The 16,939-nt window shown below is 41.1% G+C and overlaps 2 protein-coding genes across 6 annotated transcripts in view; both read left to right on the plus strand.

Moving 5' to 3' along the window:
• The window catches only part of TRERF1 (transcriptional regulating factor 1), a 103,037-nt gene extending 94,238 nt beyond the window's left edge, over positions 1-8,799 (plus strand). For all 5 annotated transcript variants that reach the window (XM_072330797.1, XM_072330802.1, XM_072330798.1 and 2 more), the window contains 5 exons: positions 1,894-1,982; positions 3,237-3,350; positions 4,043-4,231; positions 4,721-4,929; positions 5,586-8,799. In XM_072330797.1, the coding sequence (XP_072186898.1) occupies positions 1,894-1,982; positions 3,237-3,350; positions 4,043-4,231; positions 4,721-4,929; positions 5,586-5,904 (920 nt within the window). In that variant the 3' untranslated portion in view covers positions 5,905-8,799. The remainder of the gene's footprint in view (positions 1-1,893; positions 1,983-3,236; positions 3,351-4,042; positions 4,232-4,720; positions 4,930-5,585) is intronic.
• Positions 8,800-9,152: 353 nt separating this feature from the next.
• MRPS10 (mitochondrial ribosomal protein S10) lies at positions 9,153-16,765 on the plus strand. The gene is made up of 8 exons (XM_072330805.1): positions 9,153-9,267; positions 10,884-10,942; positions 11,046-11,118; positions 12,580-12,719; positions 13,141-13,249; positions 14,272-14,361; positions 14,623-14,718; positions 16,513-16,765. The coding sequence occupies exons 1-7, from the start codon at positions 9,232-9,234 to the stop codon at positions 14,707-14,709; spliced, it is 594 nt and encodes a 197-aa protein (XP_072186906.1). The 5' UTR covers positions 9,153-9,231; the 3' UTR covers positions 14,710-14,718; positions 16,513-16,765.
• The last annotated feature ends 174 nt before the right edge of the window (positions 16,766-16,939 follow it).

Raw genomic sequence — 16,939 nt, forward strand, 5'->3', positions numbered from 1 at the left:
CAGCAGGCGGTGTAGAAAGAGAACAACGCTGGTTCAGGAAGGGGAAGCCAGCAAGGCAGTGTGTCAGCAGAAAGATCTTTGGGTGATAACAGAATAAATAAAATTTGCTACTTGAAGCCGGTGTTTTTTTGTGACACTTAGACCGAGGACTTTGCTGTAAATCTCTGTGGAAATAGCTAATGCATGCTTATAGCCAGTACTGGAAAAGCGTACAGAAAACAGGTTGCAGAAAAGTTAATTTAGTAGTTTTCAGTATATAACAGAGTGGTGAGATACTCTCTGTAGGCTTCTGAGCCTGGGAATTGACACTGAAAAACAAAACATTCGCAGTTAATAAAAAAATGTATATATTATTAGATTTATGTGGTTGAATACCACACATGGTGGCAAGCCCAAGTTAATTGAGTTCAATGCAGAGGCAAGCGTATGTGTGGAGAATGGTAACACTGACAGGAATAGTTGGGATTTCTTTTAATGATGAAAGTTCCACATACTCTCAGACAGACTGTAATAGAATCTTCACGGAGTCGTTTCAAAGGCATCTGCTACATGGCTTCTTGTATATTCTTCTGTTAATGTATGCGATACCTACTCGTACAATCAAGACACTGGTATTTAATGCAGTAGAGCAATTCCTTGTTCCTTCTGTTTGACCAATACTGAGGAAGCACACATTCATTTCTATTTAAATGTTGATTTTGCATTTTCATGGGCAGTTAGGCTGGTGAAGCAAACAGAATAATAATATTTGAAAGCTTTATATACAGCTTCCGCTAACTGATCAGGAAAGGCTTTGCATGATTTTCATACTGCTGTACCCTCTCCTTCTACTTGAGGCTTCAATCACAAAGGATTTGTGTCTTACCTCAAGCCATACAAGTGAAAAGCTGCAAAGGGAAGGATTTTTAGAGAGTTAGTGTCTGGAGAATTAAACAATAGATGGACTTCTGTGTAGCTGAAGATAAAGTGGTGTATGTAGGAATAGGCAGTACAAGCATTGCATCTAAAATGATGAGCTCTGTGGTGATATTTGCCCATTAGAAAGAAACCTTAGGATTATGATGGTAGTTCTATGAAAACATCAGCTTTGTATTTTGCAGCAGCTTAAAGGAAAAAAAAAACCCACAAGTTAAATGCTAAGAAACTAGAGAACATGGTGATGCCACTGTGCACGTCTGCAGATTGAGTATTATCTGCCTTTTTGGTCACTGCATCTCTAAAGGAATGTTTTAGTACTGAAAAGTGTTCTACAGAGGGACAACAGTCATGACCAGCAGTGTAGAAGCGACTTGGGCTTATTAGTCTGGGGAGGAGGAAAAAAATAAAGTGCCAGAAGCGAAATGTCATCCCAGATAGCATGGAGGTGAAGGTAAAGAATGGGTTCATTTTCTCTTTGACTAGAAGAACAAGTGGTCACCCAGCGAAGCTACTTGGGAGCTAGGAATCGAAGAAAAGGAGGTGGTTTCTTCATGCAGAAGGTCTACTCGTCTGCAGAACACTTCGGTAAAGGATATTGTGGTGGCAAGAGACCTAATTAATTGGAAAGAAGATTGCATCAGCACTTAGAAGGATGGTTACGAAATAATCACATTGCGACAGATTAAAGAAATCCCCTGAACTGCAAGTGGTCAGAGGCTGGGAGAAGTTATGGAGAGGCGTTGTATTTGCTTGGCCTGATTTTACTGTTTCCTTGGCAACTGCCTGTGTCTCTGCTGGAGACAGAGCGCTGGTTAGGTGGACTTGAAGTCTGAGTCAGTACAGCCATACTTGCACTTGGGTAGCCGCAGTCACAAGCATGTGCTTGAGGTTTCCCACTTTTGGTGTTACATCAACATAAAGGTGGTAGATTTTTATTGCTTTTAATTAATTCACTCCGTGTGTTGTCTTTTTAAGGCTCTGACAAATGGACACATCAAGAAAGGAGGCTGTTCAAAGAGGCGTTGTCCACCTACAGCAAAGATTTTATATTTGTACAGAAAATGGTAAGGTGGTTTCTGTCCTACCCACTCTTTTCTTCCATTTGCTGCATTCCGTTCCCTTCAGTTTCCCTCCAGTGATAGACCAGTCTATTGCAGGCATAGAACCAGTAGCAGGCAGAAGGATGCTATAAGGAGTGGTATTTTCCATTTGATATATTTCTTTCTGCAACTGCAGCACCAGTGAAAAGATACAAATCATCTGTTCCTCTTGTTATTATATGTAAAAGCTGGCACATCTGAAATCCAAGCCATGGCGTTGTGAGTGTGGGATACGCATGGTGACTAACTAATGCCTTTGTGTTCTCCAGCAGTTCGTTAACTGCTACCCATGTCACAGGTGTTGTGCCTTGCACCCCATAGGGTTGAAACGTGTTCTTAAAGTGAGACTGTGTTGGAGCTTCATTTTCGTGTTGTGTCACAAAGAGAAAAGGACAAACTGTGTGTGTCACAGGGCAGAATTAAGTACCCTGGTTGTTGGCTAAGATGCTGGAAAACACTTGGGGTTCTGAAAATCAAATCTTAATTCTCAAAGATATTGTCCTTGTGTACTTGTGAGCTATAAGTGAACAACCTCGGTCATTATCCAGCTGGAGTCTAGAGAATTCCAGGGAAATGTACTGGAGTTGAAATAGTCAACATAAATTTGACTGCAAAATAAAAAGTTAAAAAAAAAAAAAAAAAAGATTCTGCATATGTATTTTTGTTGTATTTGAATTGCCTTCGTTTCTGTGGAGAGTGTTTATGCAGAATGGCTTCGTGAGAAAGGACATGATGAAACTCCATTAGTTAAATTGTAAGAGAAGGTACGTGACTGGAGGCAGCAGCTGAGGAGAAATGAAAGCTGAGGATGTGAAAGACAGGATATGTAGCTAAAGACAGAATATGTAGCTAGAGGCAAGGACGGCCTAAAGGGAAAAACAAGATGTGTAGCAATGTGTAGGCATAGCTGTGAAGAAAAGTAACCATAAGGCTAACCACAAAGGTCAGATGAAGTAATATGTAACCCACCAATCCTGAGCTTTACTTTTGCAATATGCATGAGCTTATTACTGACTGTATAAATGAGATGCTGTTACACCTAATAAACGAGACCTGTTGATCATGATAGCATGAGACTCGTCTCCCGCGGTTTCTTCCAACACGTTTCTCCATTTGAATGTTTGGTAAGTAAAAGCTTCCTCTCAGGGTATGTTAAAGTTGTGTTGAATTAAAATGAAAACTTGAGACTGAACTATTTCTGCAATTATTTAACTACAGGTTAAGTCTAAGACAGTTGCACAGTGTGTGGAATACTACTATACCTGGAAGAAAATCCTGCGCTGGGGACGGAAACACAGAACGCGCTTAGAGAAGAAAAGAGAGGAATGCATGGTGAGTCTAGAAGAAATCATATCCATGTAACACTTGGTAATTTTGACATTTATCTTGCTTTTGGGTAGGAAGTTGAGCTGGGTGACATGGGTCTCTTCTGACCTCTGTTATTTCATACTTCTGAATTGTATTCTGTATGAACATTCTAATTGTATTCTGTATGAACATTCTGGTACCTCAGTTACACCGAGGTTTTGTATTCCTGGACTGTAGTGGGAACACACATGCCTGAAAAGTGCTCAGACACTGTGATAAATGTAGCATTTATACAGACTGGCCATGAATTCATAGTGTGTGGGGTCTGAATTGCAGGTACTCCAAGCATTCTTAAGAGGCATGTTTGATTTATTATTATTATTATTATTATTATTTAAGGTAAGTCATTTAATTTGACTATGAATATTTAGTGTACATCACCATCCTAAAAGTGGGGGGGTAGTATTGCACCTTGGCACCTGTAGGCTTCTGGAACAGAGCTCTGTACTATAATTGGAGGGCATTCTGAGTGCAGCAGTGAAGCTTCATTACCTGTAAGTTATCCATGAAGTTGTGGTAGCTTCAGCAAGACCAGAATTTCAGCCAGGATGGGGAAAAAATGAACCCTGGAAGCAGACTTGGCTATGTACTGCTATCCACTAGTGTCTGTACTTCACCATATTCCTAGTATTTCTTAAATGCTCCATCTATTTCAGACAAGTGGAGAAGAGGAAGTGTTAGAGGAAGATGAGGAGATTGAAGAAGACAGAAAGGAAGAAAGGGAAATGCAGAAGTCTCCTGACCCACCAGCTATCCCTCTTGTTGGACCTATAGACCTACCTACCCTTCAGAGTCTTTCACTTTCTTCATCCTCTTTCATCTGTGAAATGCCAAACTGTGGTGCTGTACGTGTGTTTGATGTCTTCAAATAATAGCAGGGGCTTCATATCTTAACATACAGTAACTTTTGGAAATCAGATGTTTAGGCTATTCCTGGCCAGTGATACCTCCTGAATATCTTCAGACAAATGATTTTGTCTGCTTTGAAATCCCTTCCCATTCAATAGAGGCAGTGTGCAGATCTGTACATAGAATTGCATGAAGTAGGGATGAGAAATGCTATATAATGACAGCCCTGATTACCTTTTTATTGAACAACTATAATAGTAAGATAGCTCACTGTTTTTCTATTATTATGACTAAGTTAGTTTAATTCTAATGGGAAATAGCTGAAAGCAACCAGCGTTTGAACAGGAACATTTTTTGTGTGCATATCTGACATGTACAATTGTATTTTGCAATATGCATTCTTTACACTTCTTCATGCTGTTCCTGTTGCAGTGCAATCTTTCTTGATTTTTACTTTTAATTCTCTCCACTCTACTCTCCATCAGGTGTTCAGTTCCCGGCAAGCACTAAATGGCCACGCTCGCATTCATGGAGGTACAAATCAGGTGACAAAGCCACGATGCACCATTGCAGGCACTAAGCAGAAATCTGGTACACAGAGCGGGTACTGCTCCATCAAGAGTTCACCTGCCCACAGCACAACTAGTGGCGAGACTGACCCAACAACAATTTTTCCTTGTAAGGAATGTGGCAAGTAAGTGAACATAACTGTCTGCATTACTGCACCACATCTGCCTACTTATATTTCAAACAAATAGCATTGCAACAAACCATTTATTTTGGTCTCATGGTCTCAAAAGAGCAGTTTCCCCATAAGGCGTCGTGTTCTCTTACCAAATTCTTCAGAGGTTTTGCACGACAGTTTGGAGGTTTGCATGACAATTTGGATGCTTGCCCTGCCTGCAGCATTTCATCTAATTTACATCTCTATTAGTGTTCCTACATGTGACGCTCCAGTTTCCTGCTTCATTACAGACTTGCATGGCATGGGCGTGGGTAACTTACTCCATTTCTTTGCTTGAGTTTATCCATCTAACGTGAGATTCCTTCACTTTCTGCCTTTTGTGTAAGAATATATTGAAACTGAGCTCAGGCAGAGTTAGGATGTGCATAGATACTGAAGCAATTGTGGGAACTGCAGAATAGCTTCAGCAGAGTCAGAGTGGGCCATTTTGATGCTGACAGGATGTACAAATCTGGTAGTCTGTCCCTGAAATTCTCACCATGGCATTGCAGACTTCTATTTCAGAACAAGGAGGCAAATGTACTGATAGGTTGTTGAGTGTTTTTTGGCTCCCTTCATCAAATGCAATGTACTTTTATCTGCTTCTTTTTTCTTTAAAATTATAGAGTATTTTTCAAAATCAAAAGCCGCAATGCTCATATGAAGACACACAGACAAGAAGAACAGCAAAGGCAGAAGGCTCAGAAAGCTGCAGTGGCGGCAGAAATGGCAGCCACTATTGTGAGAACTACTGGGCCAGCTGGGCATAGTTTGATCCCTCTGGATCACATGAGTTTGGTTAAACATGTTGGAAATGTCGGTGACATTGACGACGACGTTGTTCAGGAGTTAGGTGGCGTCATGGAAGAGAATGAAGTCATGGATGCTGACCTTTTATTGGATGACGAAGATGCAGATCTACTGCAGGATGATGCTGAGTTGTAAATAAAGTTGTTTGATAAAGACAGCTACTGAGCACACCCTGAACGCATCCGTCAGGGAACCTGGACTGTTCCTTTATTCCCCACTGATCCCACTGATTGTAAACTACCTGATGAAAAATGATAATTCTTTTATCCAGGTCCAGAAAAGAAATATGCTTTTTTTCCCTTTTTTATTAATTTGTGTTTCTGGGGGGTGGGGGGGGGGGAGAAATAAATACTTGGTACAAATATTCTTATAAGGTGTTTTATCTGGGCTTATTTTGCTGGTATCTTCCAAGGCCGCTAATCGGAGAAGTTCACGGTTCTGCTGTCATTTCCCTCGGCAGGATCTTTAGACTTAAGCAATTCCAGGTTTCACTTTACCCCACTTACAAGGATATCTTCACACATTTCTGATGGATTCTTTTATTTTTTTAGTCTTTTTATTTTATTTTCTGCCTGCACTGGATCACTTCCAGCATCTTCTAGAAACTAAATGTCATCTTTATTAAGGAGGTGATTATGTTCTTTTTCTTTGTGCTGCCATTTTAAGGGAAATAGAGAAAAAAAAACAACAAAAAAACCCATCTTTGCTTTAACTGAAATAAATTCAGGAGTGACTGTATCGTCTTTAGTATCACAGTACTTTTTCAGTTCTGTCTTGCCTTAATGCATATATGTTAGGCAGTTCATAAAAGCTTTGGTTACACTGTACATTTTAGAGCTTCATTTCTAACAAGGCTTTGATCTGCTGATTTTAAAATGACCTAATTCAAGGATTGAAGAAAGCTGATTGTGTTGTGGTTCACATCAACTCATGGGAACACTGAATCAGGAACACTGCCTCGGCAATCAGATTGCACTGGAAATATATTTTGATGTGACAATAAATCACACTGTTGAATAGCCATGTCAGTGATTTTAGGAACATATTTTTGAGCAATGCAGGAGCCTACTCTCCTAATAGGCAAAAACAGGGAGATATTCTTGCCTGTGGAACACAGATTGATGGAGTATATGCCTTCAGCATATGTTAGTTATTATTCTTACGCATGAAATGTTGTTCTTGTGCCATTTTCAGTCTTCCTCGTTACATCAAATTCAGTGTTGTTTACTTCGTAAAACATACTCCAAAGGTGAGGTGACGTCGCTGTTTAATTACTGTTTCTCCTTCAGGCTCAGATCTACCTGCCTGATATCTAATTTCACTTACATACATTTGGTTTTCTACTTCAATAAAATAATTGTGCCCTACAAAATCTTTAGAAAATCTGGAGCCACGGGAAGAAATTGAGTTGGATTGAGTGGACCTTTAACTGCAGAACAAGAGCACTGATTTCTGAACTTCCACAGGGAGTAGCACTGATTTTCTTGTGAATCTTGCACAGTGGAGTAGTGTTGCTAATTTTATAAACTATTTTGTAAGACTGACTTCAGATCTTCCAGTTTTCTGATGGGTGGGTTTTGCTTTCTTCTATTTCGTTCGTCTTTTTTTTGCCGCGTTTCTAACATTCTAAGCGGAGTCTGAGAGATGGAGGATCTTGTTTTCTACTGTCTGTCTTTTTTGTGTAACTATGCAAAATGAGGGTACACCACAGTACCTTTGTATAGGAGTACTGGACCACAATTTCAAAACCAGTGGGACTCACTAGCAGAGACGTGACTTCTCTGTCAAAGCCAAATACTCAAATCCAAATGGCCTGAAGTTTTTACTTCACATCAAATGTTCTGATCGTGAAGAATGACCCTTTAGAAGAACGGCAGTCACTTCTCAGTTTTAGTTTAGTGAAGTTCCTGTCTATGTGATTTGTTCTAGTTGTCTTGGGGGTTCAGAGACTTTTTAGTTTTGACCAGAGGGTGGGATTTTGCTTCCATTGCTACAGAATGGATGATGTTCTCAATCGCTGTGCCTGTGTGTTTTAGGAGATGAGGCACCAGCCTTCTCTCCTTTCCTGGACTATCTGTCAGCACACTCCCGAACAGTTCTGTCCGTGCTGTGACACATCACTTTCACAGGGCTCACACAACCCAGGTTCAGCTGGCTGAGCGCTCAGCTGTATGCTCCCAGCTAAATCCCAGCAGTAAATCTTGTAGTCTGCCCGAGTCTTTGTGTTTGCAAAGTGGGAGCTCTTGTGAGCTGTGTCTTGGGTTGGCTTCTGGGGGCCTATGGCACAATTGGTGATGCAGTACAGCCTGCTTTCTCTTCCAAGCCTGTATCATTTTGAGTTTCAAGGACCTTTCTGAGAAAGGCTGCTACCCTGGCAATATGGAAACGTGTTCAGGTTCCCTTCTTGGTGGTGGGAAGATAGCTGTGTGTAACCAGAATGGGCATGGAAATCAGTGAGAGTTCTTCTTGAAGAACAGAATGAAGTACAGTGGGAACTTGCAGGCTCCATTCTGAAGAGCAGCTCTGTGCTAAAGAATCTACAGTGAAACCTCTCTAGCAACAACAGCTGGGCAGGTAGCTGTGCTACACCTGGTGTGGATATATAAATGCTTGTGTCTATATGCCTGGTTCTGTCATACTAATGGGATGCCGTTGTGCTGTACAGCCAAGACGATCATCCGACAACAACCAAAGAAACCATTCCCAAGGAGAAAAGAAGCAGTTCCTTACAGGGTACACCTTTTAGGCACCTGGCATGGACTTCCCCGAGTGTGGCACTGGCTGATGTTACGCAGCTGCTCTTCTCTTTGTGCATCTGTGGGACAGTTTTGTTTCAGACAAGCTGTTTTCTTACTGATGGTTGATGATGGAAAACTGTTCACTGTTCAACTCGGTCCTCTTTGCTACAAACGTGTACATACAGAAAGCATATTTTATGAGGGGAAAAAAAATAATCTTATTTTCAGTATTTAACTGTTATTTTATTAGAAGATGGTTGTACATATTTGAGGTGCTTTAGTGTAAAACACCAAAAAGAAACAAACAAAAAAAAAAAAAAAAACGAAAGCAAAAAAGCAGACTGTTACTTTTAGGCGGCAGAGGAAGTAACGAAAATAAAACTCTCGATGCGTTTCATGCAGCCTGTGATCTGTGCTGGTTTCAGGCCCTGCTCTTGTGACAGGTAGCAGCGCTCTTGCGGCCAGCCCGTCTCTGAGGGGCCGCCGAGCGGGAGCTCGCAAACCGCACGGCCCGGCTGCGGGCGCCATACGGGCTGCGACGTCCCGCCTCCGCCTCCCGCGCACGCGGCGCTGCCCGTTGGTGCCGCAGTGCTCCGCCTCAGGGGGCCGCGGCTCCGCCATACCGGCGGGGGGCGCTTTTCCGTCACCAGGGCAACAGGGAGCGGAAGGTGGTGGATGAGGCCGCTCTCTGCTTCCGGGTCGGGCTCTTCTGGCTTGAGGCAAGATGGCGGCGCGGTGCTTGTGGAGGAGGCTTTGTCAGGTGGGGAGTGTTTCCTTGTTGTAACCATTGCTCTGGTTGTAAGGGGGTAACGAGGATCTGGAGGTCTTGAATCGAGCTTGTTTCTGGTCTTAAAGTTTCTGGTCGTGAACCTACACTGTGAAAACCGGAACATCTCTTCCGATATAGAGTAGTGGCGTTTCTGCTGTTGCAGACTTTTAAAAGCAATTGCTTTCTCTTACGTTGAGAGGATTTTGATGCGTTGTATTTCCCGTTGGGTTTCTGAAACCCCAGACTCCCCCCCTCTGTGCACGCACTGTCTTGTGGGCCTGCTGTAAAGGCCAGAGTTTGGTGAGTGGGGAGGAGCACTGCTGCTTCATGGGCTGTTTTGTTTTTCTGTTATACGGGGACTGTACCTTACAAATCCTAAAGCACGGGATGTGGTACATGCTGTAAGGGCATCTTTGCCTGCAAGGAAGCAATCTATTCTCCAAGGCCGGGTAGATAAAGCAACAAACTATATAATGGAGACTGTGTACACACAAAAACAAAGCACTGATGAATTCCTGGTTACTTTTTTGGTCTTCTTATATCAGCATATTACTTACCCGATGGTTGCCCAGTCTGTAATCTCCCCTTTGTCATCTGCATAGGTTCTGTGCTGTGCACTCACACGCAGAGTAAGCCCTTTGCTGAATACGAACTTTTACACTTATATGCATATCTATTCTCTGACGTGATGTCAGGTGATGGTAATGTACCTCATACTGCCTTTGAATGAGGGGAAGATGGTATTCTGATCTCAGACACAGAGTGAAGGTGTAAGGATCAAGGTAATTTCCTTAGATGTATTTGAGTGCTAGGTCTCAGGGAGTTCTTAACGTGAACTTTGCCAAATTGAGAGTTAGTGGTAGGAAGCTAAAAGCCATGTCAGAAGGGAGAGATTTTTCTGGTACGAAAGACGTATGGTATGTATGCCTTCATTGACATTGGGATTCGCTACGAAGCACAGAAAAAAAAGTTCAATAAGATTAATGTGCTTGTTAGAACTGTTTGTGTGTTCGCTTCAACAGGACAAATGTTCAAAACCACTTTGGTGAATGTGAAATTTAAGTTCAGAGGCTGAATTTTTCTGTGGTTTCCTTCATAGGATTCTTCACAACTGCTTTGACAGCAGCAAGTCCTACTTATGTTCATCTAAGGAGGTTTCACTGTACCGTCAAAGTAAAACTATAGAGAAAACATTGCTATATATAAAAATGGTATCTGATACCACACGGAATGTATTTTCTAATAAAGAGTTGCTTAGTGATTGCTGTTTGGGTGTCTGGTTAATCACAGCTGCAAACTGTTGTGGGATTTCCCTAATGTGTGGGATTTCTCTTGATTGTTTTTGTTTGATGATTGTCTGTTTGCCCTGTGAGATTTGTGTGTGTGTGGAGGGGACTTGCTGTTATTTTTATGACCCTGTTGTAGATAATTCCACGCTCTTGTTTTCCTGTGTTTTCCCGTGGAGGAGGTTTTCAGTTTGGCAGATGAATGTCAAGCAGTGTGTTATGCTCTGTTGCTCATAGGAGTAACCTTTGATAAACCTGTGTTATTAACTGGCTACTTTCCGGTGAAGTAAAAAAAGCAATTTGACCCTTTGTTTTATACAGGGATCATCTTTTCCTGCCAGCTATGCCAGCAGAGTTATGCAAAAGCAGTGTTTGCTTCGGTAAGTTTAAAAGACCCTTCTCCCTTCCACTTTCCTCCTATTCTCCCTCAAAAAATGCAACTTTGACATTAATGTTATGCTCTCCCCTTTACCATAAATCTAGAAACTTTGGCTTGGTGGGAGGACGGTTCTCTGGATCCCATGTTCATACAGAGGAGCCGAAGACTAATCCTCTGGTAAGTGTTTCATAGCACAGAGTATTGTACGCCATCACAATTATAAAGAGAAAAGAGATAAGAAGTAAATCCCTCTATTTCAGGTTGACTTTTTAAGTCTTGATAATATCAAATTGGTCTTAGAGTAAGAAACAGTTTCGATTACTGCTGTTTGAGATTGTACTTTTAGCTGGATTCCTGTAGTGCACAGTGGCCTCTTTCCTCCTTTGTTGTATCTCTGTTTTGGCTTTGGGAGGAAAACCATGTTGATAACACACCTACGTTTTAGTTACCGCTGAAAAGCACTGAACAGAGACAAGGATGCTTCAGTTTCTCAGCTTCTCCTACTGCTCTGCCAGCGAGAGGACTGAGGGGTAAAGGGAAGGGGCAGGACCAGGGCAACTGACCTGAACTGTCCAAAGGGCTGTTCCGTGCCATGGGGCATCTTCTAAATGCTTTGAAAGTGGGAGGAGTTGACTGAGAGGCTGGTGCTGCTTGGGGACTGGCTGGGCATCGATTAGTGCGTAGTGAGTAGATGTGCTGTGCATCCCTTGCTTTGTGTATGTGTATAGAGTGAGAGAGGAATACACAGATTCATATATATAATATTTACATATTTCTTTATTTATTTATGTATTACATTACTATTGTTTTTGTCCTCTTTCTTTTCTGTTGCAGTAAATAGTTCTTGTCTCAACCCACAAGTTCTACTTTGTTGGTTTGTTTTTCTTTCCCCTCAGTTTTCTCCCCACTGTGAGGGGGCAGTGAGTGAACAACTTGCAGTGCTGAGCTGCCTACCAGGTTCAACCACCACGCAAACTCAACCTTTCTGATATGTCTGCTGTGTGCTGGAGTTACTGCTCTGAACTGCACAGGAGTAAAGCAGGGCTTTTGAGATGAACAGTGGGCTTAGGCTGTTAGAAATGAATGCTCAAACTAAGAGTCATAAAATTGTAACTTGAAATTCATAGACTTCTAACCTGGGCAGATAGGAAGGATAATATGTCTGGAGAAGACTGGTGTATTTACATAGCTTTACTTTAGGAAGGTGAGAGTTCTTGTACCTGACCATAATGATAACCAAGAAAAACTTGAGAATTTCATGTATTTTCACACTTCTGTTTAAAGTGCTCATATTGCTGCTTCAGACTCGCTTTAACAAGAAGTTATTTTTCTTGCCTTTGCAAGTGTTGTCCTTTTAGCTGGCATTCCCTTCGCATTCTTGATTGAGAAATTTTGCCTGGATATTCAGAAGTCAGGTTTCCTTTCACACTTAGCAGGGACAGTGAGATGAAGGACTGTTGATTGAGATTAATACAGTTATCCTCTTGCAGGTAAATATCAAATGAGCAGATAACTGTGTGCGTGTGGTTTTATTTCCTCTTTTACAAATGGGGCACATGGGCTAAGAAGATATGTAGCGATTGGATTAATAACTGAGAACATGGGGTGATAACACTTACCTTTTCTTAAAAAATACAGGTGTCTATTTCAGATGAACCAGAAATACTCTACCGGAGGCTGTCCCTTTTAGTTAAAGGCCACGATAAAGCTGTGTTGGACAGCTATGAGTATTTTGCAGTGCTTGCAGCTAAAGAACTTGGCATAACTGTTGAAAAAGTGTAAGTAACCTCTCTCTAGCACGATGTGATGCTAGATGCTTTTTACATGATCTGCTGTAACTCTGGTTCCGCGCTTACAAGTATTTTCCTTTTGTAGAAGAAATGAGTTTAATCTGACATTCTTTCTCAGATGATAAATCTGACACTTCCTAGATGGTGACGTGGAGATGAGAAAGCAGAAGCAGTGCTACTCGCAGTGCTGCCATTGTAGGATTGCATTGTAACTGTGTGAAAGACACCAGGAATATTCTTGTTGCAGTCATGGGTGCTGCTGTAGCATTAATGCTAAACTGTACCAGTACTTCATACTGCCTTGTGGATCTTCTAATTGTCAGATAAGAGCAGATTTCACTGTAGTCTCAGATAATTTATATTAACATCATTGCAGTATTACAACATTTTCTCTTTCTACTTTGTTCAGACACAGACCTCCAAAGAAGATAGAACGACTTACGCTGTTAAAATCTGTACACATTTACAAGAAACACAGAGTTCAGTATGAAATGAGAACACATTACACCTGTTTGGAGGTAAGAAAGATGTAAAAGGAAGAAATATTGATTGAGGTAGCTTGGGGAAATGAGTGCTGGGAATATAGTAGGAGAGAGCTGATGGAGGTACATCGAATGTAGCACAAATTATTCTGAATGTACAGCCCATCTAATTTCTGTCTACAAGGCTGATTTTGCCAAGTATGTGGAGGAATGATTTAGCAATAAGTTAGATATCTGAGTTAACTTTATATATTTTATGCTCTCAATTTCTAATAATATGTGGGATAAGAACTTTCTCGAGGAAGGGAAGATGCTGCAGGTAAGTCATAGTCATTGCTAGTCACCGAGAGTTCTGTTCTCCACCAGTTTGCTTGATATTCTGAACATTTTTGCCCTATGCAACATCATGTGACAAACTAAAACTGTAAGGGGAGAAATACCAGAAAGGAAGTGTGTACAAACCACTAGCTCTGTGGCTGGTGACGCAGACATATATATGGTTTAGAATGCAGCTGTGGTTGATTTTCTTAGAAGAAGTTTACTGCTGGCATTTTGTGGCCTCTAGGGTCTATTATGGTATAGCTGTGCTTAGTAAAATGTGTCTCTGCCCTCAGTGCTCAGACAGTAGAGCAGTGCTGATGGCTGCCCACAGACCATAAATACAACTGCTTTCCAAGAGAAACTAGAATCAAGAACGTGGTAGAATTCTGGAGTTGGGGGATTTCTATCCAGTTTGAATGTTGAGGGGTGTAACACATCTGAGAGTTCTTGCATAACACGCAGTTTGATCTGATACTTGCAGTATTAAGGTCCACCATTTCTACCATAATCAATACGTATGAACACACAGTATGTACAGCTCTGCATGAAATTACTACTTTGTACTTGCACGAGATACCTACTGCTTACCTGCCTGTGGTGAATTCGATGGGAGCTGGCCTAGTGTAGGATGCTTGGACCTACTGCAAAAACTAGATTAGTCAGAGCAAACTCCTTCTTTTTTATATTCTGTTTGAAGTATTATCCTTCATTAATAAAACACACTACTTCTGTTTTAGTTAAAACACCTAACGGGCAGTACCGCTGCAGTGTACTTAGAGTATGTTGAACGAAACTTACCTGAGGGGGTTGCCATGGAAGTAAAAAAGGTAAGCTCCTACCTCATGTTCTTAACTGCTGTGAGATTAAATCCAGATGCAAGTACTAATAATTACTGAATTTGTTAGAAAGTCAGTAAACACGTGTAGTTGTAAAGACCATTTTGTGTTGCTATTAAAAGGAGGCTGTATTACTGAAAAACGTCACTAGGTGGCACTTTTAATCCAGTAAATATCTGAAACCAAAATAAAGCAAAGTAGTTAGATGTTGACTGGTTGATATAATAAATCGTGTCCTTCCTTCTGTACTAGACTAAGATAGAGAAAATACCTGAACACATCCAGGAGCCAGTTTGGGATACACTACCTCAAGTAGAAGAAACAGAAGTCAAAGCATGAATTCACCAGGTATTTGGGTGTTGGTACTGGAACTAGTTGCTCCTGTCAACCTCACTTACTAAGACAATCTGATAAACTGATAAATAAAAGTCCTGTTTTATAAAATCATCATGTATATTCTTGTTTTACTGACTTATTCTTGATCGTAGCTCCAGAACTTGTAGACTGATGGAACATGTATAAAGTGAAGAAGCTTGACTGCACGCTCTGATCAAAAACTGTGATCATCTGTAATGCTTTTAGAAAGTTAAAACATATTTATAAATAACCTAGATCTCCATTTGAGAATCATTGGCTTCTGAATTCTGAAGCACTTAGAAAATCCTGCTGGCATTAGTGTAATGTTTAAGGTAAAGGATGTTCTAGCCTAGCTGTGCTAGACTAGATGTGCTAGTCTAGCTGGACACTGGTTATGCTTATTGGGAGAAAAAGAGCACAGATAGCAAAAGGGTGTTCATCTAACTTGAAGGTTACTTCACTGTGAATCAAAAGCGATGCTGCTGGGTGCAGAACTGTCAGTGGCTTCAGGCTGCATTAAGCACTTTGGTTTTACTAGGCTAGCAGTAGGACAGAGCTGTGGAAACCTACTTCGGCTGTAATTTAACTACTGTTAAAATAATTTACATAAGGAATACCCGTGACCAGACAGCCAAAGAGCCCGGACCATACTTGCTGACAGTACTTAAGCTCACATTCACTAAAAAAAAGAAGCTTAGTGTTATTATCAGACAGAAGTACACAGTCATAATGGGAAATAGCTGAAAGATGAGAAACCAAGTTTGTGCTTAAAGATCAGCTGTGTTTTCTAGTTCTAGAGAGGCCCAAAGCTGTTTTAGTGGGGGTGTTTCAAGACAGTCAGTAAAACTGATACCATTTGTGACTGAGGGGAAGCTGCCTGAGCATATTCTGCAATATGCCCCAGAAAACAAAAAAATGTAGTTAATCAGATCCCTTAGAAGAAGATACACTGCCTGGTTATCCCTTGAAACTATTTGCTATCCACAGTTTCAAGCTGCCCCTCCTTTTAGTAATAATAACATTTCTTAAAATGATATCAGATATTATATAACAGTCAGGAAGAAAGTATGTGCTGACCTGGTTCAATGAAACTGATGCTTCAGAGGAACAGCTTCTTTCATTTCTGTATGATATTTTCTTCAAACTGCTATGCCTTAGTTTTGCCTAAGCCACCTGCCAAATCCCAGCTGTATATAGTATCACAATGCGCTTGTGCTCAGTGCTAAGTCTTACACCTCCTAGTTCGATGCTCAGTAAGGTTAAAGGGTTGTCTTTTATTGTCTTTGTTCTATTCTGGGCCTTCAGTTTCTGACTAAATGGCCAGTCAGTGTGGCTTTTCAGTTGGCTGAGTTTTAGTTATCAGACCTTAATAGGATCAGGCTTAGGTATTAGCTGTGGAAAACATTAACCCACATAAGCAGCCCCTGTGCAGGAAGGCATACTTTACCTTTGGAAAGGTGTTAGTAGTGGAGAGTTTTGATGCAGTAGCCCATAGTTTCACCCTGTAACCTGGACACAGATTCTTAATGCTGCTGCTCTCACCTCTGTCTGGCACTTCATTAGTCCTATCTAACAAACAGGTATTAATCCAGGTCAGTCATTCATAAGGCTGTTCTGGAGCCCCAAACACTGGTAGTAAGTACTAAATATAGAGATTCAAAAACATACAGACCTATATATTATGTAAACAATTTTATAAGCAGATGTCCTTTCTTTTCAGGGTTTAGTTATGTTGTGTCCCAATGTTTAGTTACTTATAATGTAAAATTCATCTGTTGCTTTTAGAACGTTCCACGTGTACGATCCAAAACCTGTTGTGTTAATGGGAAACACCATATATCATCCTGCAGGAGGGAAGTGCCAGGTGGAATGGAGCGATGGATGGGGCAGCACACAGAAGTGTAGGCAGGCGCAGGCTGTGCTGAAGAAAGAAGCGAGCTGCCTTGCTGCGGAGTTACTTGGGGTTTGTATCCTAAGCAGTCTGCATCTTCCTTATATACAACAAAATGGTGTATTGAAATAAAGGGGAATCAAATCTACCAGCTGTGGTTTACTTAGGCAGCGTAAGTTAACTTTCAGCAAAGCTATTTAAAGTTTACTTACACCTGGATAAGAAAAGAGGCTCTACCATACATTTATTGAAATAAAAGTATACCGTGAGAGCTGAACGGCACGCGGGAGCCGACAAATAACGGGGCAAAAGCTTGACCTT

The sequence above is a fragment of the Excalfactoria chinensis genome, chromosome 3 (assembly GCF_039878825.1).
Source record: "Excalfactoria chinensis isolate bCotChi1 chromosome 3, bCotChi1.hap2, whole genome shotgun sequence".
Taxonomy (NCBI): domain Eukaryota; kingdom Metazoa; phylum Chordata; class Aves; order Galliformes; family Phasianidae; genus Excalfactoria; species Excalfactoria chinensis.

Coding starts and splice junctions, on each gene's coding strand:
- MRPS10 (XM_072330805.1), top strand. CDS start 9,232: ATGGCGGCGCGGTGCTTGTGGAGGAGGCTTTGTCAG. Junction 10,943..11,045: donor CAAAAGCAGTGTTTGCTTCG/GTAAGTTTAAAA, acceptor CCATAAATCTAG/AAACTTTGGCTTGGTGGGAG. Junction 13,250..14,271: donor CACATTACACCTGTTTGGAG/GTAAGAAAGATG, acceptor CTTCTGTTTTAG/TTAAAACACCTAACGGGCAG.